The sequence below is a fragment of the Bufo gargarizans genome, chromosome 7, assembly GCF_014858855.1.
Source record: "Bufo gargarizans isolate SCDJY-AF-19 chromosome 7, ASM1485885v1, whole genome shotgun sequence".
Lineage (NCBI taxonomy): Eukaryota > Metazoa > Chordata > Amphibia > Anura > Bufonidae > Bufo > Bufo gargarizans.
In genome coordinates, this window is record NC_058086.1 from 22,197,154 (window position 1) to 22,222,404 (window position 25,251).

The 25,251-nt window shown below is 43.8% G+C and overlaps 1 protein-coding gene across 1 annotated transcript in view; it reads left to right on the plus strand.

Moving 5' to 3' along the window:
• The window catches only part of EFCC1 (EF-hand and coiled-coil domain containing 1), a 101,842-nt gene that overhangs the window by 13,074 nt on the left and 63,517 nt on the right, over positions 1–25,251 (plus strand). Inside the window, exons 2-3 of the mRNA XM_044302349.1 lie at positions 5,965–6,008; positions 9,581–9,987. Of these exons, the coding sequence (XP_044158284.1) occupies positions 5,965–6,008; positions 9,581–9,987 (451 nt within the window). The remainder of the gene's footprint in view (positions 1–5,964; positions 6,009–9,580; positions 9,988–25,251) is intronic.

The following is a 25,251-nucleotide window of genomic DNA, read 5'->3' on the forward strand; positions in this document are numbered from 1 at the left end:
ACAAAAAATAAAAAATTCTAGGAACTCGCCGTGCCCCCCACGGAATACCTTGGGGTGTCTTCTTTCCAAAATGGGGTCACTTGTGGCGTAGTTATACTGCCCTGGCAATTTAGGGGCCCAAATGTGTAAGAAGTACCTTGAAATCAAAATGTGTAAAAAATGGCCTGCGAAATCCGAAAGGTGCCCCTTTGCCCACCTTGGCTGCAAAAAAGTGTCACACATCTGGTATCGCCGTACTCAGGAGAAGTTGGGCAATGTGTTTTGGGGGGTCATTTTACATATACCCATGCTGGGTGAGAGAAATATCTTGGCAAAAGATAACTTTTCCCATTTTTTTATACAAAGTTGGCATTTGACCAAGATATTTTTCTCACCCAGCATGGGTATATGTAAAATGACACCCCAAAACACATTCCCCAACTTCTCCTGAGTACGGCGATACCAGATGTGTGACACTTTTTTGCAGCCTAGATGCGCAAAGGGGCCCAAATTCCTTTTAGGAGGGCATTTTTAGACATTTGGATCCCAGACTTCTTCTCACACTTTCGGGCCCCTAAAAAGCCAGGGCAGTATAAATACCCCACATGTGACCCCACTTTGGAAAGAAGACACCCCGAGGTATTCAATGAGGGGCATGGCGAGTTCCTAGAATTTTTTTTTTTTTTGCATAAGTTAGCGGATATTGATTTTTTTTGTTTTTTTTCTCACAAAGTCTCACTTTCCGCTAACTTAGGACAAAAATTTCAATCTTTCATGGACTCAATATGCCCCTCACGGAATACCTTGGGGTGCCTTCTTTCCGAAATGGGGTCACATGTGGGGTATTTATACTGCCCTGGCTTTTTAGGGGCCCTAAAGCGTGAGAAGTCTGGAATATAAATGACTAAAAAAGTTTACGCATTTGGATTCCGTGAGGGGTATGGTGCGTCCATGTGAGATTTTATTTTTTGACACAAGTTAGTGGAATATGAGACTTTGTAAGAAAAAACAAAAACAAACAAAAAATGTCCGCTAACTTGTGCCAAAAAAAATGGCTGAATGGAGCCTTACCGGGGGGGGGGGGGGGGGGGGGGGGTGATCAATGACAGGGGGGTGATCAATGACAGGGGGGTGATCACCCATATAGACTCCCTGATCACCCCCCTGTCATTGATCACCCCCCCTGTAAGGCTCCATTCAGACGTCCGCATGATTTTTACGGATCCATGGATCGGATCCACAGAACGCATGCGGACGTCTGAATGGAGCCTTACAGGGGGGTTATCAATGACAGGGGGTGATCAGGGTAATCAGGGTGATCACCCCCCTGTCACTGATCACCCCCCCTGTAAGGCTCCATTCAGACGTCCGCATGATTTTTACGGATCCATGGATACATGGATCGGATCCACAGAACGCATGCGGACGTCTGAATGGAGCCTTACAGGGGGGTTATCAATGACAGGGGGTGATCAGGGTAATCAGGGTGATCACCCCCCTGTCACTGATCACCCCCCCTGTAAGGCTCCATTCAGACGTCCGCATGATTTTTACGGATCCATGGATACATGGATCGGATCCACAGAACGCATGCGGACGTCTGAATGGAGCCTTACAGGGGGGTTATCAATGACAGGGGGTGATCAGGGTAATCAGGGTGATCACCCCCCTGTCACTGATCACCCCCCCTGTAAGGCTCCATTCAGACATCCGCATGATTTTTTACGGATCCATGGATACATGGATCGGATCCACAAAACGCATGCGGACGTCTGAATGGAGCCTTACAGGGGGGTTATCAATGACAGGGGGTGATCAGGGTAATCAGGGTGATCACCCCCCTGTCACTGATCACCCCCCTGTAAGGCTCCATTCAGACATCCGCATGATTTTTTACGGATCCATGGATACATGGATCGGATCCACAGAACGCATGCGGACGTCTGAATGGAGCCTTACAGGGGGGTTATCAATGACAGGGGGTGATCAGGGTAATCAGGGTGATCACCCCCCTGTCACTGATCACCCCCCCTGTAAGGCTCCATTCAGACATCCGCATGATTTTTTACGGATCCATGGATACATGGATCGGATCCACAGAACGCATGCGGACGTCTGAATGGAGCCTTACAGGGGGGTTATCAATGACAGGGGGTGATCAGGGTAATCAGGGTGATCACCCCCCTGTCACTGATCACCCCCCCTGTAAGGCTCCATTCAGACGTCCGCATGATTTTTACGGATCCATGGATACATGGATCGGATCCGTAAAAATCATGCGGACGTCTGAATGGAGCCTGACAGGGGGGTGATCAATGACAGGGGGGTGATCAATGACAGGGGGTGATCAGGGAGTGTATATGGGTGATCACCCGCCTGTCATTGATCACCCCCCTGTAAGGCTCCATTCAGACGTCCGCATGATTTTTACGGATCCATGGATACATGGATCGGATCCGTAAAAATCATGCGGACGTCTGAATGGAGCCTTACAGGGGGGTGATCAGTGACAGGGGGGTGATCAATGACAGGGGGTGATCAGGGAGTGTATATGGGTGATCACCCGCCTGTCATTGATCACCCCCCTGTAAGGCTCCATTCAGACGTCCGCATGATTTTTACGGATCCATGGATACATGGATCGGATCCGTAAAAATCATGCGGACGTCTGAATGGAGCCTGACAGGGCGGTGATCAATGACAGGGGGTGATCAGGGAGTGTATATGGGTGATCACCCGCCTGTCATTGATCAGCCCCCTGTAAGGCTCCATTCAGACGTCCGCATGATTTTTACGGATCCATGGATACATGGATCGGATCCGTAAAAATCATGTGGACGTCTGAACGGAGCCTGACAGGGGGGTGATCAATGACAGGGCGGTGATCAATGACAGGGGGGGTGATCAGGGAGTTTATATGGGGTGATCAGGGGTTTATAAGGGGTTAATAAGTGACGGGGGGGGGGGGTGTAGTGTAGTGTAGTGTGGTGTTTGGTGGGACTGTACTGACCTACCTGAGTCCTCTGGTGTTCGATCCTAACAAAAGGGACCACCAGAGGACCAGGTAGGAGGTATATTAGACGCTGTTATGAAAACAGCGTCTAATATACCCGTTAGGGTTAAAAAATTCGGATCTCCAGCCTGCCAGCGAGCGATCGCCGCTGGCAGGCTGGAGATCCACTCGCTTACCTTCTGTTCCTGTGAACAGGAAATCTCGCGTCTCGCGAGAAGACGCGTATATGCGTCCAGGAGGAATAAAGCAACCACCTCCCGGACGCATATACGCGTACAGCGGTCGGGAGGTGGTTAAAGGGTATTCTCATCTGAGACAATGGGGGATATCACTAGGATATGCCCCCATTGTCTGATAGGTGCGGGACCCACAGCTATCTCCTAAATGAAGCACCGAAAGTGGTGGAGGGTGCACTGCGCATGCACAGCCGCACTCTATTCATTTCTATGAAGCCACCGAAAATAGCTGAGCGCTGGTTCAGCTATTTCCGTCGGGCCTTTAGAATTGAATGGGAGCTGTGGCCGTGCATGCACGTTGCACTCCCATTCACTTCTATGGGAAGAGCGCTTGGTGGTGGCCGGACCGGGGTCACCTATCAGACAATGGGGATTTATATCCTAATGATATGCCCCCATTGTCTTAGATGAGAATACCCTTTTAATGTTATTTGTCATGCCCTCTTCCCCCAGCAATAGAACTTATTAAACCTTGTGTATATGTTTCGGTTTAGAGAGTTCTCTATCAAAGCTGTAACTGAGTTACTAAAGAGTTGAGTCTGTCTTTGGTGTTTTACCAAGCGCGGGTGACACCTGTGTGTAACAAGTCAGATAGGCAGGATGATGGACATTGGCCACATGTCCAGAGTCAGGGACTAGGGTAGGGACAAGAGGCGGCTGGGAGCTTCTGTATGTTACACACAGGCGTCTTCTGCAGACTGAAGACAGCTTCGCTGAGAAAACTCTTTACACCCTGCTTTCCAATAGAAAGAAACCTCTTTCCCTAATAAATTATATTACAAAAATGTTAAGCATCCCTGTCCTTGCACAATATTAACATAAACTGAAACTACAATTTTTATTTTTACAAGCTTTCCTTGCTGCAAATGTTTTTATGATGTCATCATAAGAAAGTTTTACAGCAACCTCATGCTCAATGGAAATAATGCTTACATTTTCAAGATGTTGTTGCTGTGTTACACTTCGAAGGTATGTTTTCAGAAGCAACCGTTACTGGTATAGTGAGGAAGATTCTCAAAGCTATGGCTATATTGGGGGTAAACATCTTGTAGTCCATTATTGTAAATGAAGCTCAACAGACTCAGCAATCCTCATACTTTTGTTAAAATCCAGAGCTTGATATTTAAAGCTCTCCACTTGGCTGTGTCTCGGTCCCGGTGTAGTTTGCCGTGACATGTCTGCCGTGCATGCATTTGCCTGGGGCAACGTGTTGTTTCTGCATGTGTGTGCACTGCTTCTGTTTCCAGGTCTCTCCCTAGTCTGGTGGTTATGGGTTCAAGGTGAGTATCTGGGTGTGGTCTCATGGCTCTACTTATCCTGTTGCTGTGAGATTGTGGTCAGTGGTATTCCTGCCTTGGTTGGTGATGGAGCTTTGCTCTTGTCTGGATTTTCTATCTGTCCAGTGTGAGGGCAACCTAGTTAGACATCAATGTCTCTCCTATTTCTTACCCTTGTTTATATGTCCTTTACCTAACCTCACCTGTTGCTTTGTTTTGTGTGATTTATGTTCAGGGTGTGTTGTTATGTCTAGTTTGGTGTTCCATGTATGGTCTGGTGTCTGTAGTCCAGCATGATTGCTAGACATTTCCTGTGTCTGTCTGTGCCTTTGGTGAGAGGGTTCCTGGGTTCCCCGGAGGGGGAACTACAAGTCAGTGAGCGTCTCTGCCTGGTACCAGCATGCATCCTGTGTGCATGGGGTTCCAGGTAGTTATTGATGTTCCACCCTGTTGCTGCGGCAGGTAAGTGCTTGTTGTTCCGGTGTGTTGTTGTTCTTACCTGCCGATTCAGTTGCTGTTCACTGTCTTCCCCTATCTTTGCTGCTAGGCCTGTGGAGACTCCTGTTCGTCCGTGTTGTGGAGGAACAGGTCGTCTCTAGTTCCTGACCTTAATTTCCAGGGATCTTTAGGGTTAGTAGGGCCCGAGGTTCCTGCGTATGAGCCCTCCTACCATCTGGGTTCGCTCATACGGTTAGGAGTTAGGACGAGGTTTACAGATGCAGTAGGAGGTTCCCTGCTCCCATTCCCCGGTGTCCTGGCCTAGTCTCTATTCCCGCTTCCCATAGCTGTTCGGTGTGGAGTTCTCCCACACTGCACCGTGACACCACTCTCCAATTAGTTTATCTTTATAAAGATCATTTTCATATACTCGGGCTAGTTCTTTGGCCTTTTCCTTGATCTCTTGTGTAGTTAATGAGTCAAATTGAGGCCCAGTAAGAAAACTAAAAATAGCATTAACCTTATCTATAGCTTTAGACCGCATTCTTATTTCAGAAAGAATTTTGTCACTTATTTCCTCAAGTTAATTCCTAAATTTGTCTTCTTGTGACAATAGCACACTCTCATCTTCAGATTCTTCATCGAACATCCGATTGATTTTTCACTTTCTTATGTCTCTGAAGTGTGGATCCAGGCCACACCTTTTTGCAATTGTTTTTGTTTCATTTATGGCATCAGCTGCCTCACCTGTCTTAGTTTCCTAGTTGACTCTAACAGGTTCAAGAGACCATGAATATGCTTTGCAGACATATCAATTGTGATACTTTCATGTTGAAGAAGTTTGACACGATCAATCTGACTTATTACTTTGTACCAAAATCAAGACATGCCAACAAACTCAAACTTCTTGAAATCAGTGAAGTTACCTAGGTTTTCGTCTCCATATTTGTGACATAACTGGTTTTTAAATCATTTAAAGTGTCAATTATTTTTACTAGGTGTATATAAATTTGTTTTACAGCTTCAAACTTTGCTGAAGACCTGGTTTTGCTTAGTGACTTGAGGGTAACTGTTAGGCTAGAGCTACACGGCAATGATAGTCAATGGTGTCACTGTGACACGCGGCATGCTGCGACTGCGACATGACAGTTACACAAAAATCAAACTTGGAAGGAGTTTTTGTAACTGTGGTGTCAGTCGCAGCATCTCGCAGTGTGACACCATTGACTATCATTACAAAAAAATGTTGCACGACTGTTCTGCGACAAGACGTTGTGTAATAAATGTCGCAGTGTAGCCCAAGCCTTACATATTTCTGTAAAACTTCCCATCGGAAAGTTGAGGCAACAAACAAGTACAGATAATGTAGTGTTCCCAAAAATTTCTGTGCCTCTCGTGACACAGTAACTGGGTGTAGGGAATGAGCTGCACAGGGTACAACAAATGCTAGCTTATATTCTTGAAGCAAACGTTATTAAACCCCTTTATACTTTTTTGCCGTATTGGCTCCATTGTCATATGATTGCCTCCTGTAAATTTTAATATCTAAGCCAACCTTTTCTATTTTCTGTAGGATTATTTCAGTAAGGGCAAGGCCTGTCTTCTCACTCACTACAAACAAATCTAAAACTCAACAATTTCAGGGCCAATTTTAATGTATCTAATGACTTCAGACATTCCTTCCAAATGGCTTATATCTGGTGTACAGTCAAACATCACAAAAAACACTTTCCTTCTCTGACATCATTAAGGATCTGTTCCCTTACTTTGCCAGCAATGATGTCTAAAAACTCATTTTGAATCTTAGGTGAAAAATAGCTCACTTGTCCTTTCCTATGGCGGAGCACATGAGAACACAAAGGGACATGATAGTGAGCAACAAGTTCAATCATATTCAGAAATTTTCCACTTTTAGGATCTGCAAAAAAATTTTTTTTCCTGTGAACCTCTCAAACCACTACCCTGTCAGGCCAAGTGCATTATCACATCAATAATTACATAAAGAACTTCCCTCTAGTGGTTCTCTTCCTGAACTATCTGGTCTTGAAGTTTTCGGTCAATGCCACCCTTACCCAACCCAACGTTACTCAACGAGGCCTCAAGGGTTTTCCATGAACAAAAACACATTTTGTGGCTCAAAGAATTTTCATGTTCAGGAATGCTCTCACTTTATTATATCTATCTTTTGCCAAAAATCAGCGTATTTTTGTTCAGAATGCACATGTGAAAACATTCTACAAGGTATGCAGTATAAGGCTTTCTTGATTTGCTATATTCTAGCCATGGCTGTCTTACTTTTTGCCCATTTGGCATGTTTTTTTATTTATTTTTTTACTTTTTATTGAGAGTTTTCTGCCTTCTCTTAAACTGTTACTGACATCAGATTCAGCACTTTTTGTGTATCTGAAAATTTGGCTGGCCATGTTCCTGGGTCATTCCTATTAGTCAAAGTTAGACTCACCATGTGAGCAAGACGCTGAAAGGGTGTTCAACTCTGGTTCTTGGACATGTGCAGTGCTGGTATAACATTGTGAGAAAATATATATATATATATATTTTACAAAAAGAGTGTTAATTGGAAGAACCCCTAAGTAGAGGGTCTTAGGACAACTAGCATGGCGCCAGAGGGGGGACAGGAGGAAAGGAGATAAAAGAACCTACTTAGAAGATCGAAAACCAAGGCAGACTATTGTGGCTGGAGGCGTAGGAAAACCTACCGCATCAGAAGATAGAGAAGATAATAAATGTAGGGGCGGGGAACAACCACCTAAATGGCGCCAAACTAGATCTGATCCATGATGGGGAACTAAAATATTGTTGAGATGAATAAATAAATAAAGTAAAAACAGTGGAAAGATGAATGAATGAGTATATAATGTACAAGGCCTAAAAGACCCCAGCTAAGATAAAATAGAAGATCCTTCTATGAAGGTAAATTCCATAAAATCAAAAGAATTTACTTAAAATCAAAGCAGTTAACTTACTTCACTGAGGAGGAGGTCCAAGGGATAAAGCTCAAGACACCCAAGGACACAACCTCCCCAGCCAGGTTAGTGTAGTATTCCTACTGTAGTGTAGTAGGAATAACAAGGCAGTATCCAGTACTTCAAGTGCTTTCCTTTTTATTTCTTAAAATCACAGGTGGGCTCAACGTGTTTCAGGGGGTTGACAATGCGTTTCGGGGGGTTGACAAGGAATTTACCTTCATAGAAGGATCTTCTATTTTATCTTAGCCTGGCTCTTTTAGGCCTTGTGCGTTATCTACTCATTTATTTGATTCATTCATCCTTCCACTGTTTTTACTTTATTTATTCATCTCAACAATATTTTACTTCCTCCTCATGGATTAGATCTAGTTTGGTGCTATTTAGGTGGTTGTCCTTCCCCCCCTACATTTTTTTATCCTCTCTATAACATTGTGAGACATTTGTAGTGACATCTGCAGTCTGCTGTACATGCTTTTTCAGAGTTTCATCTTCTTGACACTCATGCTCAGGGTTAATTTTTGTCATGCACATTTCCAGTGATTTAATCTAAAAAAAAAAAACGCAAGCAGAAATAAAGAACAGTTCTAAGTCAAGTTATTCATATTATGAGGAAAGGTTGACAAATTAGGTGGCACATTTTTTACATGCTCCTGTCCCTCCCATTGCCCCGAAAGAAAACTTGGCTTGTACAGTAGAGTCCACTTAATAGAGCAGGAAGAAGATTTTACTACCTTAGGCTACTTTCACTATAGCGTTTTTTGGCAGATCCGTCATGGATCTGCAAAAATGATTCCGTTACAATAATACAACCTCATGCATCCGTCATGAATGGATCCAGTTGTGTTATGTCTTCTATAGCCATGATGGATCCGTCATGAACACCATTGAAAGTCAATTGGGGACGGATCAGTTTTCTATTGTGTCAGAGAAAACGGATCCGTACCCATTGACTTACATTGTCCGCGCTTTTCTGTCCGCGATGGAGACGCAACCGAAAGGAACGGAATGCATTTTGGTGCATTCCGTTTCGTTCAGTTCAGTTTTGTCCCCATTGACAATGAATGGGGACAAAACTGAATCATTTTCTTCCGCTATTGAGATCCAATGCGGACCTCAATAGCGGAATTAAAAAAGCAGATGTGAAAGTAGCCTTACACACTCATGCATTTTGTGATCATGGACACGTGAAGCTCAAAAATGAGTGGCTAAAGTAGTAAAAACGGTGTCAATTGATTTAAAGGGGTTGTCTAGCTGTTACTAAGTGATGGACTATCTTCAGGATAGGCCTTTGCTAGCTCATCAGTGGGGTCCAAGCTGATAAGCTGATTGAGTGTAGTTCCGTCAGTGGACGTCAGTACCAGAACTACAGGTTACCGTCAACCTTGTAGTAGACAGAGCTCATCACTGCAGTACTGCTCCATTGACTTCAATGGGAGCAGCACTGTAGTATAGAGCTACCTCCACAACAAGGTTGACAATGATGTGTAGTTCCAGTGTCACCTTCTGGTGACAGAGTTACTGAACAGCTGATGGGATGATGCTGGGTTCAGATCTTAGAAGCCATGATGCTCCTCAAGATGAGTTTGACATAACATAATATTTCAACATACAGTATATTTTAAAGCATGTTTTTGCATCATGTTCCTGTAGGTTGGCCTGTATAGAAGTCGTGCATCACAACCAATGGAGATGACTGCCACTAATGCCAACAGAAGGGTTTTATCTCAGAGTTACACTGTGACAACCAAATGTGTCCAGAGAGAAATCAACGTGATTCAGAACTCCAGCAATGGACAAATAGAGGAAGTGACCAGACTAAATAAAGACCTGCAAGAGAAACTGAACAAAACTGAGAAAGTTCTAGTGTACTTGGAGGACTCTAACCAGCAATTGTTGAAGGAACAGGCAGTGATGACACGAAGGGTGGAAGATGCACGTCAAGCAGTCCTGGCATGTTATAGCAAAGTGAAGGACTTGGAAGAAAAATCACGTAAAGTTCCTATGCTCCAGAGGCATATAGAACAGCTGGAAAACCAACTACAATATTATAAGTACCGGTAAGTGAGAAAATGTCTATAATTATTAGGGTTTTTCCTACTATGGTAAGTTATTGAATTTCATTATGATATGCCGCAACATACAGTACTGATTACTTGGATTGATCTTTGTTTGTTCTATAGGGATTTATGTGAGGTACAGAGCTGGTTCTAGTTTTGATAAAAAGAGAACTTGCCATGTACTGTATGATGACTGATTTTCTTTTTTTTTTCCTTAATCTTGGGATAATTCCTTTAAGGCTCCAGGCAATCTGTGCCTATAGGCTCCTGAGATGTGGATTTGGTACCGGTCCCTAATTATGTGATGATACTGAGCTAAAAACCAGGAAGACCTATTGAAGGCAGATAAAAAATACTGAATTCCGTGATTTTAGAGGGAAACGCGCATTAAGTAAAGATCCCGCCAGCATCAGACACCAGCATCCCACATCACAGCAGTGTTGCAAATTGTGTGTTTCCTGATATTACTGAACACTAGCTCAAGCTGGTAATTTTATAGGCATCAAAGAAAATACAAAACTGCCACTGGCGAAAACCAGGAGGCTTTACAACACCTCAATTAAGAACCATTATTAATGATTTCTGGCTCTTCGTGCCTCTGGGAGTTAACACGTTCTCAAGCAAAAGAAAGAAATCAATAACTCTTTTATCTGCAGCAAATTCCTGCCACGGGTGCCACGACTGTAAAACTAATCTGTAAATTATAGCTGTACACAAGGAGAGGCATTACACCTAAAATTGTCCTGTTTAAGTGGGATTAAATCCAAGCACGTTTCATGCAAAATACTTCCATATCTGTGATGTTCCTATCAGAGCACTGAAAGCAGAGACACCTATTCCTTTCTATACATATATATATATACTAGGCAGGCTTTTAATTAACCTCTTAAGTGAAAGGGGCTGAGCTGCAGTATCAAGCACAGCCGCTATATAATGTATGGCGTTGTGTCTGGTAAGCTGTGAGGAAGCTGCAGCACTCACTGGAGTTGATTGGTGGGGGTCCTTGGTGTTAAACCCCAACCAATCACATATTGATGACCTATACTGAGGATAGGCCATCAATGTCCTAGGTTCGAATCCAACCAAGTACAACATCTGCATGGAGTTTGTATGCTGTCCCCGTGTTTGCGTGCGATTCCTCCTGTATGGTGAGGTGCGGTACTGATAGGGAACTTACATTGTGAGCCCCATAGGGGACAGTGGTGATGATAATGCCTGTAAAGTGCTGAGGAATATGTCAGCGCTATATAATTGAGTAAAAAAAATAAATGTAAAAATTCTGGACAACTCCTTTAAAAGATCAGTTACAGTTTGGTATTTATCAAATTAAAGCTTCCCGTAGCATCTGTCAGTAGTTATGAAGGTGTGATTTCTGTGTATGGTTTTAGGCTAAATTCACACTTCATTCAGGATTACATTTGGTGGCACTGAACGTATGGTCAAACATAAGCTACTGCAGTATCGGACTGGGGTGCCTAGGACCCACTAGTAAAATTTATTTTGGGTGCCCACCGTATGGATATATTCAAATATTACCTGCTAACACGGCAGCACAATGCTGCCAGGTGATTTAATATAGTGGTCTCTGCAGCAACTTTGAGAAGGTAGGTCCTTGGGAAAAGTTTCTTTAATAAACTATCAAGTGTTTTATATGAACATAGGCTAATTGAGGTGCTGTACACTGTATATATATATATATATATATATATATATATATATGTAGTGCAGTAAGCCTACTGTGTTATGTGCCACTTGTGCAGGGGGTGGGATACTAGGGTCCCACCGGGGGATTTACCTGTACCCCTGTGGGCCAGTCCGAGCCTGAGCTACTGTATGCCAACATAATTACATACGTCAGATATTTCACTAGACATAGTAGTCTTCGCTTTTCAAAGCTGCTGGATCCTGCCCACGAGACGCCTCCATGTAGTGACAGTAGGTCTGCTAGGCCCCAGCAGCTCTGCTATTCAATTTTGTGATTGATCAATTGATCGCCGTCTCCAGTAGACACCTTGTGCATGAAACTGAGCAGGAGTCACCGTGTGCCTCCAAATCACATGGTGCCTCGCAGTGCTGGTGTCCTAGGTTCATAATCCAACCAAGAACAACATCTGCATGGAGTTTTTATGTTCTCTCTGTTTTTGTGTGGGTTTCCTCCAGGTACTTAGGTTTCCTTCCACACCCCAAAGACATACCGATAGGGAACTTAGATTGTGAGTCCCACTGGGGACAACGAGTGATAATGTCTGTAAAGCGCTGCAGAATATCTCAGCACTATATGCAGTAAGTGAGTAAAATAATAAAAATAAAGCCTCCAGCCGCAGACACATCACTATTTATAGACGCCTCCATTTCTATTCTTTGCCATATTAGCTTGTGATGTGATTGCCAGACCAGATCCATACGCCGTACACAGACCATATGTTGATACAACTTTGACTCTAGGCTTTTACTTAGTGCCCGACTTCCAGGTCACATCTGCTCATTTGTCTAATTAACATCGCATTTCTCTCAATTTGTCCTAGCTCAGTCAGAATGAATGGTGATGGCTTTGTTCTGTAGATCGCAGCCGCATCCATCACTAGTATAATAACACTCTGCTCATGTTGGCAAGAACAAAATGAAAATCTGCTTGGGACAATACCCTACAGTGCCAGTAATATACGTTTTTTTGTGGTATTAGTACACCAAGCCTACTTTTTTTGTTTGCCCAGCACAATGCAAAACGTGAAGTTTTTGCTCAGTTTTTATGGACACAATGATTTGGGTCAATATTTTGACTCACTGTATACAAAAGTGAAAGATACATTTCCCCCATGTGAAGAATTACTTTAGAGCTGGGGGTATTTGCAATTTGTATTATTTTGAATATAGGAAAGTTAAAGAAACGGATGTCAAATGGTTGGCAGGAACATTGCTTACCACCCAAAGCTTTATCAGGGCCACTACCACCCCCATCCTCTGCACCAACTTCTCTGGGGCTTTCTGCATAATAATAGTAAGTTGCAGTAGTAGTCACTGAGAATTTAACTGAAACTGCAGAATTGGAGTCAAAAGGAATGAGAAATATATAGGAAGAACTTCTACTTCTTCTAGCTGGATTGACTTCTTTCTTTGGCTCAAACCCGCCCAAAAAACACAAAAAAAATGCATCAAAAACTGCAGTGTTGGTTTTCAACCAAAAAATTCCATGTTTGAAACCAAACTTAGAGAGTACCTGTCATCAGAAATGACCTACAGAGCTATTTACATGTTCCTACTGTTCACGCTCCTATAATCCAGAAACAAGTTTTATTCAGGATAAAAATATGTGCATTTATATCAAAAATCATATCTGAAAATGCACCTGACATCATCAACTGTGAGCTCTATTGGGGTGTTAGTCAACCCCCACTATCCCGCCAAGGTTGCCAACCCAAATTTTTTCTCAACAACATATTCCAAAATTACAGACAGCCAACATTTTGTATGGACAAATTGGAAAACCATAATTAGAGATTCAGTCGTTTCGTCGTATTTTGTCTAAAAAATTTGGTTCGATACAAATTTATTCGGGGCAAATTGCGTTAAAAAACAGCTTTTTCCTGGTTGCAGAGAGCCTTTATAGTGGTGTAGAACACTGTGCCTTGCAGTAACACGCATAAGGAGTCTGCTGTTGTAGTGAAACAATACTGTGTCAGTATGACAAGCAGATGACAGGCGTCGCTCTTAGAATCACTGCACACTTCACTTATTTGGCAGTTACGGAGCCAAAACTGACCAAATAACTCAAGTGTGAACTCAGCCTTACAGGTCAATGTTAGTGTCAAGAAGAAGCGCACTCCTTTTACACCGTCGTCAGCTGATTCTACATAGATGCCTACAGAACCTGTTCTATTAAACGCTTATACAAGTAGAGCCCCCCGACAGAGTGGAGAGAGTGTCAGCAGTAAGTTTGTGTTGACGTCACTGATTATTTTGCCCTTCCTCTGATCCGTCAGAACAATAACCCAAAAAAAACAGATCCTGTCTGTTGAGCTTCCGCCTTCACTTGGTCAGCATTTGGGCAGTAATCCATCAGTATTAATGCCCAAAAAAACAGGAGTGGATCCAAAACAGAGATCACACGTGAATGGAATATTTGCATGTCTTCTGTGTTTTGTACCCACTCCTGCTTTTGGCTACAGTTGCTTACAACTGTTACATAGACAGGATCTGTTGTGCGTCTAATTTTTCCTTCCTTCTGACAGATCAGAAGAAGGGTCAAATAAATGGTGATGTCAGCCAGGCCAAAAGGCAAAATAGTGGCCCAGTCATGAAGTGGGGAGGGTGGGAACAGCATGAGAAGTCCACAGAGTGGCCCTATGACATAGTGGTGAGGTAGAAGCAGCATGAGGAAATCACAGAGTGGCCCAATGACAGAGTCTGGAGGCTGCAGCAGCATCAGGATGAGGCCACAAAGTGGCACAATGACAGTGTGGAGGTGGCAGCAGCATCAGGAGGAGGCCACAGAGTGGCACAATGATAGTGTGGAGGTGGCAGCAGCAGCATGAGGAGACCAGAGAGTGGAACAATAATAGAGTGTGGAGGTGGCAGCAGTAGCATCAGGAGGAGGCCACAGGGTGGCACAATGACAGAGTGTGGAGGTGGTAGCAACATCATCAGGAGGCCACAGAGTGGCACAACGACAGAGAGTGGAGGTGGCAGCAGCATCAGGAGGCCACAGAGTGGCAAGGTGACATAGTGTGGAGGTGGCCGCAGCATCAGGAGGAGGCCACAGAATGACACAATGACAGAGAGTGGAGGTGGCAGCAGCATCAGGAGGCCACAGAGTGGCACAATCATACAGCGTGGAGGTGGCGGCAGCAGCAGCATCAGGAGAAGGCCACAGGGTGGTACAGTGACAGTATGGAGGTGGCAACAGCATCAGGAGGCAACGGATTTGCACAATGACAGAGTATGGAGGTGGCAGCAGCATCAGGAGGAGGCCACACAATGACAGAGTGTGGAGGTGGCAGCAGCATCAGGAGGAGGCCACAGGGTGGCACAATGACAGAGTGTGAAGATGGCAGCAGCATCAGGAGACCACAGACTGGCAAGGTGACATAGTGTGGAGGTGGCAGCAGCATCAGGAGAGCACAGAGTGGCAAGGTGACATAGTGTGGAGGTGGCAGCAGCATCAGGAGACCACAGAGTGGCAAGGTGACATAGTGTGGAGGTGGCAGCAGCATCAGGAGACCACAGAGTGGCAAGGTGACATAGTGTGGAGGTGGCAGCAGCATCAGGAGACCACAGAGTGGCTCGGTGACAGAATGGGAGGTGGGTGGCAATACCAGTTCCAGCTGAAGATGGTGGGTGAAATAAAGGAGCACTTGGCATCAGATGTGTGGTATCAGGCTGGTGGCAGCATCAGAACAGTAGCTGAGGCAGGTAGCCAGAAGAAACCAAAACAATCTAGTCATGTACCATCAGCCTCAGGAAAATTATGGACACATTTATTTTTTCTCATGGTCACAGGAAAGAAGTTGCCTTTTTTACGGAATGTCAAATTTCTGGACGGTTGGCAGCCCTGCATCCCGCCAACCTTACTCCTCATAAACCTCCCCCTCCCTCTCACAGACCTCCCCTTCGCTCTGTTATGTCAGCGCCTCACCGTGCAAAATCCCACACAGGTGCAGAAGACCTCCTTACGCTGCTGTGATCCTGACATGTAAGATTTAGCGTGGCGAGGCGCTGACGTAAGGAAGCCAAGTGGAAAGTTGTGAGAGAGAGGGGGAGGTTTATGAGAGGAAGATGTGCAGGATAGCGGGGGATGACTCCATGTCTTGCCTCATCCAGGTCAATGCTCCAATAACTCCACCAGCAGAAAGGTACATTTTCAAAGATTATTTTTAATATAAACGCACTAATTTTAATCGCTGAATGATGGGCGCATGAACAATAGGAGCATGTAAATAATTTCCAATCTGAGACCCGCGGCGATCATCTGTAATCTGTGAAAAAACTAGAATTTGCAACAAATTAACATTTATTTTATTTGTAAACCGCATTGACTTGGAGCTTTTGCCTACACTGTGGGACACCAGTCGCACTGTATGGCCTCATTCACACGAACGTAAGCTGCCCATGCCCGTGCTCCGGACCACAAATTGTGGTCGGCAATGCACAGGCACCTTACGTGTGAATCCCGAATTGCAGCACGGACCCATCTCCTATCTTTTGTGGTGCAGAGGCACGGACACCAAAGCATCCAGTTTATTCATACATTTCTTGGAGGAATAACAACATTCTTTCCATTAAACTAGATGATGTAACATTAAGAGAGCACAAACTCTCTGCTATGTTCTGTTCAAGCCAGAATTAAGAACTGAACTGTGGCTCACCTCTCATACTGGGCAGGACTTCTGTAATACTTTTCCATAAGATACAATTACCATAGAAATATCTTCTAAATGCAGACTGTTACCTTGTATAGAGGTAATGTGGATCAGCATATGCAAGATAATTTTATCTATCCTCCACTTCCTCCTAACATAAGTACTATATAAGATAGTGCAGTAATAGTATGGCTCCATATACAGTACATTGTATGTTATCCAAATGGCTCAAAACAGTAGAAAAAAATCCAGCAGCAGGCTCAGGATAAAATCCAGTTTCTTTATTTCTTCATTATAAAATTCATAGGCTGACCAGACAGGCAAGGTCTACGCGTTTCGACTGTACGTCTTAATCATGACCACCACGGTCATGATTAAGACGTACAGTCGAAACGCGTAGACCTTGCCTGTCTGGTCAGCCTATTAATTTTATAGTGAAGAAATAAAGAAATTGGATTTTATCCTAAGCCTGCTGCTGGATTTTTTTTCTACTGTTTTTACTGATTCTTGGTCCAGGATCTGTGGACATAGAAGGAGGACGGTGGGTGAGCTGAAATCCCTTTTTGGTATTATATTTTATCCATATGGGTATAACAGAGCAAGAGAAGTATCTGGGCATATTTGTAAGTATCTGGGCGCTCAATGCCAAGCAGCAGCTGCAAAACCAAATACATAATAACAGCGATAAAGCCCTTATGACACCTCACACTGGGGTACAGTTACTAAGGGTACTTTCACACTTGCGGCAGGACGGATCCGACAGGCTGTTCACCATGTCGGATCCGTCCTTCCGCTATTTCGCCGTGCCGCCGGACCGCCGCTCCGTCCCCATTGACTATAATGGGGGCGGAGCTCCGGCGCAGTACGGCGGTGCACGGCGAAAGCCGCTAGACTAAAAAGTCCTGCATGTCCGACTTTTTAGTCCAGCGGCTTTCGCCGTGCACCGCTGTGCTGCGCCGGAGCTCCACCCCCGTCCCCATTACAGTCAATGAGGATGGAGCGGCGGTCCGGCGGCACGGCGAAATAGCGGCAGGACGGATCCGACATGGTGAACAGCCTGTCGGATCCGTCCTGCCGCAAGTGTGAAAGTACCCTAATTCAGCACTCAGAAAATAGTAAAGCTGGAGAGGGTTCAAAAGAAGGTTGTAAGGACTGGTGGTTATATTATGAATAGGGGAATTGAGGAGAGCCCCCCCCAGTACCAAATTAATTGCATATTACTCCACTAACAAACTGCTCATTGACATGTGCTTTTATTTCCCTATCAGTATGTTTTGGAGTGTGTGAGGAAAGTGGATTACTGAGGGAAAACCACGCAAACACGGGGAGAACATACAAACTCCATGCAGATGTCTCAGATGTCAACCCAGAACTTCAGTGCGTCAAGGCAACAGTGCTAAACACTGAGCCACCGTGCCGATGTATTACTAAAACTATAGTAAATGGCGTGTCTGACCATGGAGTGGACTTATGATGGTGTAGATCTCCTCCATAAAAGCTGTAACATTCCTCTTTGTTACATCAGTTTTCTTCATTGCTTGTGTAGCACCAGATGCAACACAGGTCTTCTAAGATGCATCTGATGGAGTGCAGGATCCGTGACAGGATGCTTTGTTCTTTCTGATGATGTTTCTTTGTCACCATTCCTGTATGGGTTCAAGTTCATAGATGAATATTCTTTCTTGATGTTTTTTAGATCTATAAGCCTTTCTATTATAGTGATTAGGAGGTATTGGTCAAACATACACCACTTCACTGAAACTTACATGCTTGGATTTTCCAGTAGCAATCGTTGTTTTGTTGCCAGCTTCCTGGGGAGAACTTACTTTAGAAGTTCTTGATGATTCTGTTGGAGCACCACAGATATTCATCTGGACACTGGATAGCATTGATCCACCCTAATGTTTTTTTTTTTGTCCTCCAACTGATACACTGAGGCCTTACTAGCTGGTTTAGAGGGGCACAGGTTGGTGTTCTAGGTGCTGTTTGTTCTTTTATTAGGTTTCCTTTTACCGACACCTTCTAGAAGAAGAGTCTCTCATTCTTCTTCTTGGCTGTGAATATCAGAGCTGTCAGTGGCATACTGTGTTTGGCATGTTTGATGACTTTCTCATGACAGCAGTAATACACTTGCTGATAGATTAGACGATGATATGGCAATGGCATCTTCACCATCAGTTTTACATCAGATGACTTGGTCCTTGGTATTTAAATAGCTTATCTAATGATTTGGTCATTATTGGGTGACTCTCACAAAGCCAGTAATATAATGTTATATATATTAGATATATTTTGAAGTATAGATGTAAAGTAACTTTACAGTACTACTAGCTGCACTGACAGTCTTTGGTATTCTGCCCTCATATTTACACATACTAATGCGGCATGGGCATCAAAATCACTCAAGTAAAAAATACCTAAAAAACAAATATGAAAATTTTATCCAATAAAAGGAGAATTGTTGCCGCTTCAGATAAACATCATTCATCGAGCTATCAATTGTGGCCTTTACCTGACCTGTGAAAGGAAGGGTTTAAATCAAGCCGCCTGCCAAAAAGGTGGAAAAGTACACAGAATCTATGAAACAAAAGGGGCGCGGAGCATTGTTGGAGGGCAATCACCAGCTGGAGACAGATGAAAATGCTCAGCTGTCTGTTCCTGCTTTTTTATTATCACGCAGCGCAAATGTCTCACAGAGGTTCTGCCAAGGAGAAGAGGCTTTTCTCTTTGCAACAATAACTTAAAGAGTCTGGAAAATGGCAGAGTCCCTCAAGCTTTGGCCTAATTCTCTAGAGTGGGAGAAGGGCCAGAGAACGGGGAGCTGTTTGTCTCACCCTTTGACACTGCAAGACAATGAGGTGGAATAATGAGCACTGACAGCAACAAGAGTTAAGTTTAATTGGTTTTCCCTTTGTAAATACAACAAGAAAGTGGAGAACGCAACATGAGGATATTGAGTCATTCTAACACTTTATGTTAGAATCTAGGTCATATTTTTATATTATTTGTCAGATGGGACCTTGGATTTTAAAGGAAATCTACTAGAGAAAAAATGAATAGGATTATGTCATGACTAGGGATGAGCGAATTTAATATTTTGAAATTCGAGTTCGGGTTGTGGTATAATCTGAATTGCGTTACCACGGACCATAACGCAATTCCATGACGGAATGCATAACGTAAACCGGACGGATCCGTTATGCAGGTCCTAGACTTCTATTATGACGGAATGAATAACGGAATGCCTCGTTATGCATTCAGTCATGGAACTGCGTTATGGTCCGTGGTAACGGAATCCATAACAAAATTCAGATTATACCACAACCCGAACTCGAATTTCAAAATATGAAATTTGCTCATCCCTAGTCATGACTAATGTAAAAAATTAAAATCATATGTCATATAGTACATGACAATCTGTTTAAAAATGCCAGAACCAGCCCTGTAACTCCATATTGCGCTGCTAGATTCTATGCAGGCTAACAGCTCAGGGGATGTGTCCTTTCTCAGGGGATGTGTCCTTTCTCAGGGGATGTGTCCTTTCTCAGGGAATGTGTCCTTTCTCAGGGGATGTGCCCTTTCTCAGGGGATGTGCCCTTTCTCAGGGGATGTGCCCTTTCTCAGGGGATGTGCCCTTTCTCATGGGATGTGCCCTTTCTCAGGGGATGTGTCCTTTCTCAGGGGATGTGTCCTTTCTCAGGGGATGTGTCCTTTCTCAGGGGATGTGCCCTTTCTCAGGGGATGTGCCCTTTCTCAGGGGATGTGCCCTTTCTCAGGGGATGTGCCCTTTCTCAGGGGATGTGTCCTTTCTCAGGGGATGTGTCCTTTCTCAGGGGATGTGCCCTTTCTCAGGGGATGTGCCCTTTCTCAGGGGATGTGCCCTTTCTCAGGGAATGTGTCCTTTCTCAGGGAATGTGCCCTTTCTCAGGGGATGTGCCCTTTCTCAGGGGATGTGCCCTTTCTCAGGGGATGTGTCCTTTCTCAGGGGATGTGTCCTTTCTCAGGGGATGTGCCCTTTCTCAGGGGATGTGCCCTTTCTCAGGGGATGTGCCCTTTCTCAGGGGATGTGCCCTTTCTCATGGGATGTGCCATTTCTCAGGGGATGTGTCCTTTCTCAGGGGATGTGTCCTTTCTCAGGGGATGTGTCCTTTCTCAGGGGATGTGTCCTTTCTCAGGGGATGTGCCCTTTCTCAGGGGATGTGCCCTTTCTCAGGGGATGTGCCCTTTCTCAGGGGATGTGTCCTTTCTCAGGGGATGTGTCCTTTCTCAGGGGATGTGTCCTTTCTCAGGGGATGTGTCCTTTCTCAGGGGATGTGCCCTTTCTCAGGGGATGTGCCCTTTCTCAGGGGATGTGCCCTTTCTCAGGGGATGTGTCCTTTCTCAGGGGATGTGCCCTTTCTCAGGGGATGTGCCCTTTCTCAGGGGATGTGCCCTTTCTCAGGGGATGTGCCCTTTCTCAGGGGATGTGTCCTTTCTACTGCAGCTCTCTTCCTATCACAGCTCAGTGAACACGTTCTTTCTGCTGCAGGCCTTTCCCTATATCTCTTACAGCTTCTAACAGTAGATACGGCTGGTGGCAGTTGAAAGATGGACCTGAGCATGCATGTCCACCTTAGTAGGTGGCCGTGCTTATTACTATACAGATACAGGGCGCAATGAAGTAAAGAGAATATCTCACAACTGGAGCATTTTTGTGAGAGTCTTCACACGGCGGTCTTTTTCTGTCCACATCCGTTCGGCAATTTTGCAGATCCGATGCAGACCCATTCATTTCAATGGGGCCGTAAAAGCTGCTTTCCGCATCCGCACTTACATTCTGTGACCCCACAAAAAGATATAATATGTCCCATTCTTGTCTGTATTTGCGGAAAGAATAGGCATTTCTATCATGGAGAAGGATGTTCTGTTCCGCAAAATGCGGAAGGCACATGGGCAGTAACTGTGTTTTGCGGATCTGCAATTTGCGGTTCACAGAAACGGATACAGTCGTGTGAATGAGCCCTAACAGAAAGTAAGTTACAAAAGTAAGTAATTCATATCATGCTGAATGATATTAAAATAACATTTAATTGTGGCACAACCCCTTTTTGCTATAGCCATTTTTGCATTTTATTTTCCCAAAAGCCATAATTATCATTTTATTTTTTTATATTCACATAACTGTTTGAGGCTTGTTTTTTTTGTGGATCAAGTTGTACTTTCTAATGGCCCTGTTTAATACACAGAGTGGAATTGGTAAAGAATGCAATTCTGCCACTGCTACATTTAGTTTTTTTTTACAGCAGTCACTGGGTAAATCACACATTTATTCTGTGGGTCAGAATGATCACAGTGATGCCAAATCTATATGGTATTTGTTATGTTTTAAAACTTTAAAAAATAAAAAAAAACTTTAAAAAAGGTTTTGTCTTTGCATCTCCATATTCAGACACCCATAAAAAAAAATTATATTTCCATCTAAGGAACTGTGAAAGTGCTCCTTTTTTGTAGTTTTTATTGCTACCATTTAGTGTGTATGACTTTTTGTATAAGTTTTCTTCAATTTTTTGGTAGGTGAAACATCCAGAAAACTTCAGTTTAGGCAGTTAGATTTTTTTTCCATTACAGCATACACCGAACAGGATAAATACTTTTATATTTTAATAATTCAGGCAAGTGAATAGAAGTTAATCTGTGGTGCACTGGCACTGGAAACTACAAAGCTTTCCCCTTCTTCTTGTTGCAGAGGGGAAGGGGTAGTTCAGCCATTATAGGGAGCCCCCTCCTTCTGAATGGCTTTTCAGATGGTCACAGTTGACTACGGCATCTGAGGGTTAAATGACCAAGTTGTTCTCAGTCATGGATACTGCCCTCAGGTGTCTGCTGTATAACACAGCAGTTACTCGCCGACTATGTTGCCAGCTGAGCTCCTGAGCTGGCCCCATATTTAAATGACAGATCCTACTATGAAGCTTGAATTATGCCTTCTCCAAGCTGACCAAAACAGCAGCACAGTGGTGCCAATCCAAAGTCCCAATATGTAGAACCAACGATGAAGGTAAATAATACATAAAATAAATAATAGTATAAATACGATAAAAGCAGCACTGAGTGATAAATAGTTCATGTATTCACACATCCCAACGTTTCAGGCCAACCATAGACATGAGATTTTTTCAAAGAATCTTTCCAAGCCAAAAATCTCATGTCTATGCGGATAACCCAAGCCATTTCATCTCTCATTTGTGGAAAGAAGAGTCTGACAGGTTCCAAATTACCTAGAGGAAGCTTGATGATGAAATGTGCATCGAGATTTGAGGTGCTAGTTGGAAAAATTGTGGTTGACTATGATATCTCTCTGGTTTGTAATACACATTGACTATAGGAACCATGGAAACAGTGGAGCACAGCTTTTGGCAATTTCCTTAAAGTGTAACTGTTGTTGGAGTTTATTTTTAATATTGTGTAGAGACTGGGACGTTCAACATCTTTGTAATATACTTCATTAGGGAAAGATAACTATTTGTACTAGAAAACAGGGTGTAAAGAGTGTCCTTAGCAAATCTCTTAGAGTGTTGCTAAGGAGAGTCTGTCTTCAGTCTTCAGCATGCTACTGGTTGCTAATGATGCCTGTTGTAACATACTGAGGCTTCCAGCCTGCCACGTGTCACTACTTCAGTCCCTGTCTATGTGCATGTTCCCTAACTATCAATGCCCATCACCATGCCTATCTGACTTGTTACACACAGGAGTCTTAAGTGCTCAGTAGAACTGAAGACAGAAGACAGAATTTCCTAAGCAACACAGTTAGAGCTTTGCTAAGAAGACTCTTTACACCCTGTTTTCTAGTACAAATAAACATATTTCCCTAATAAAGTATATTACAAAAATGTTGAACGTCCCTGCACTATATTAAAAAAATATAAATAAAATGACAGTAACACTAAGGCTACTTTCACACTAGCGTTCGTCGGTCCGCTCGTGAGCTCCGTTTGAAGGGGCTCACGAGCGGACCCGAACGCAGCCGTCCAGCCCTGATGCAGTCTGAATGGAGCGGATCCGCTCAGACTGCATCAGTCTGGCGGCGTTCAGCCTCCGCTCCGCTCGCCTCCGCACGGACAGGCGGACAGCTGAACGCTGCTTGCAGCGTTCGGGTGTCCGCCTGGCCGTGCGGAGGCGTGCGGATCCGTCCAGACTTACAATGTAAGTCAATGGGGACGGATCCGTTTGAAGATGCCACAATATGGCTCAATCTTCAGGCGGATCCGTCCCCCATTGACTTTACATTGAAAGTCTGGACGGATCCGTACGAGGCTATTTTCACACTTAGCTGTTATATGCTAAAATAATGCAGACGGATCCGTTCTGAACGGAGCCTCCGTCTGCATTATTATGATCGGATCCATTCAGAACGGATCCGATCGAACGCTAGTGTGAAAGTAGCCTAAAGTGTTACTGTCATTTTAGTTTATTGTTAATATACCCACCCCTAGCCGGAAATTACTGTGGTTATTCCCTTCTGAATGGTAATGCCTTCCTCTCAGGCATTCTCAGGCGTGGCATTGTGTTCATTCCAATGGGGGGCATTGCATTTGTGATACATATTATTTTACCAACCACCATCCTCTTGTTGGTTTTTGCTGTTACTTTAGCTTGATTTTATGGTCAAGATGGCCTTATTTGTTATGTAGAATAAATAAACATATTTTCTGATGAATAGTGTTGAGCGAATCGAACTAACCAAAGTGGACTTTAATCCGAATTTCAGGAAAACTTAAATTTGCCATGACGCCAAATTTCCTCACACTTCATGATAAAAAATAAATTTTTCCTAAAATAGCAGCTGAAAGTAAAAAAAAATCCACTTGAGCGCGGAGAGGCCGTCTGCTCCCATCTTGATTGAAGAAAACCCGCCAAAGGACCACGCTGGGCACGTGTGGTGACGTTATCAGGGATGACTCCTGTTGACGTCATCACACTTGCCGCAGGTCCTTTGGCAGGTTTTCTTCAATTGAGAGAGGAGCAGATGGCCTCTCCGCGAGCAAGTGGATGAGGTGAGTATAATTTTTTTTAACTCCTGAGCAGCTGAATTTGACTCACAGATCAGTGTTGAACACGCCATCTGAGGGGTTAAATCAAGGGGGCAGCGCAATCGCTGTTCCCTGTCATTGTGCCCACTCCATATAATGGAAAGCGATTTGTGACAAAGAAATTGGTAACAAATCGAATTTCTTGTCAAAATTTGCCGAAGCAGACTAATTGAATTTTTCAAAACCTTGCTCATCTCTACTGATGAGTATACCTTCTATTGTGGTGAATATACATTGTCGTGGTTGTTATGGATACTTTATCTTGCACAGTAGGTGGACATATCTTGTGGATTACCTGTTTACTTTAGGCCCCTTGCAGACGAGCGTGAGCGGAATAGGTCTGGATGGGTTCGCTGATGCGTTCAGTGAAAAATGCGCACTTTTACAATCAAGTTCATTCAGTTTTGTCTGCGATTGCGTTCAATTGTTCAGTTTTTATCACGCGAGTGCAATGCGATTTAATGCGTTTTGCACGTGTGTGATAAAAAAAAACGGAATGTTTACAAACAACATCTCTTAGCAACCATCAGTGAAAAACGCATCGCATCGCATCTGCACTTGCTTGCGCAGCCCCATTCACTTCTATGGGGCCAGAGTTGTGTGAAAATTGTAGAATATAGAACATGCTGCGATTTTCATGCAACGCACTAGGTTTTCTGTTCCTTTAATTAAAATATATATGTAAAACGTGGGTTATAGGCAGCGCACATTTTATCTGGCTCAAGCAAATGGTTTATCATTAATCTTCATTAAAGTTGTTTGTGAAGGAGATACTTTTTCACGGGAAATGTATAATTCCTCTTTAATATAGGATGCACCAAGCATATAAGTGGGAATTA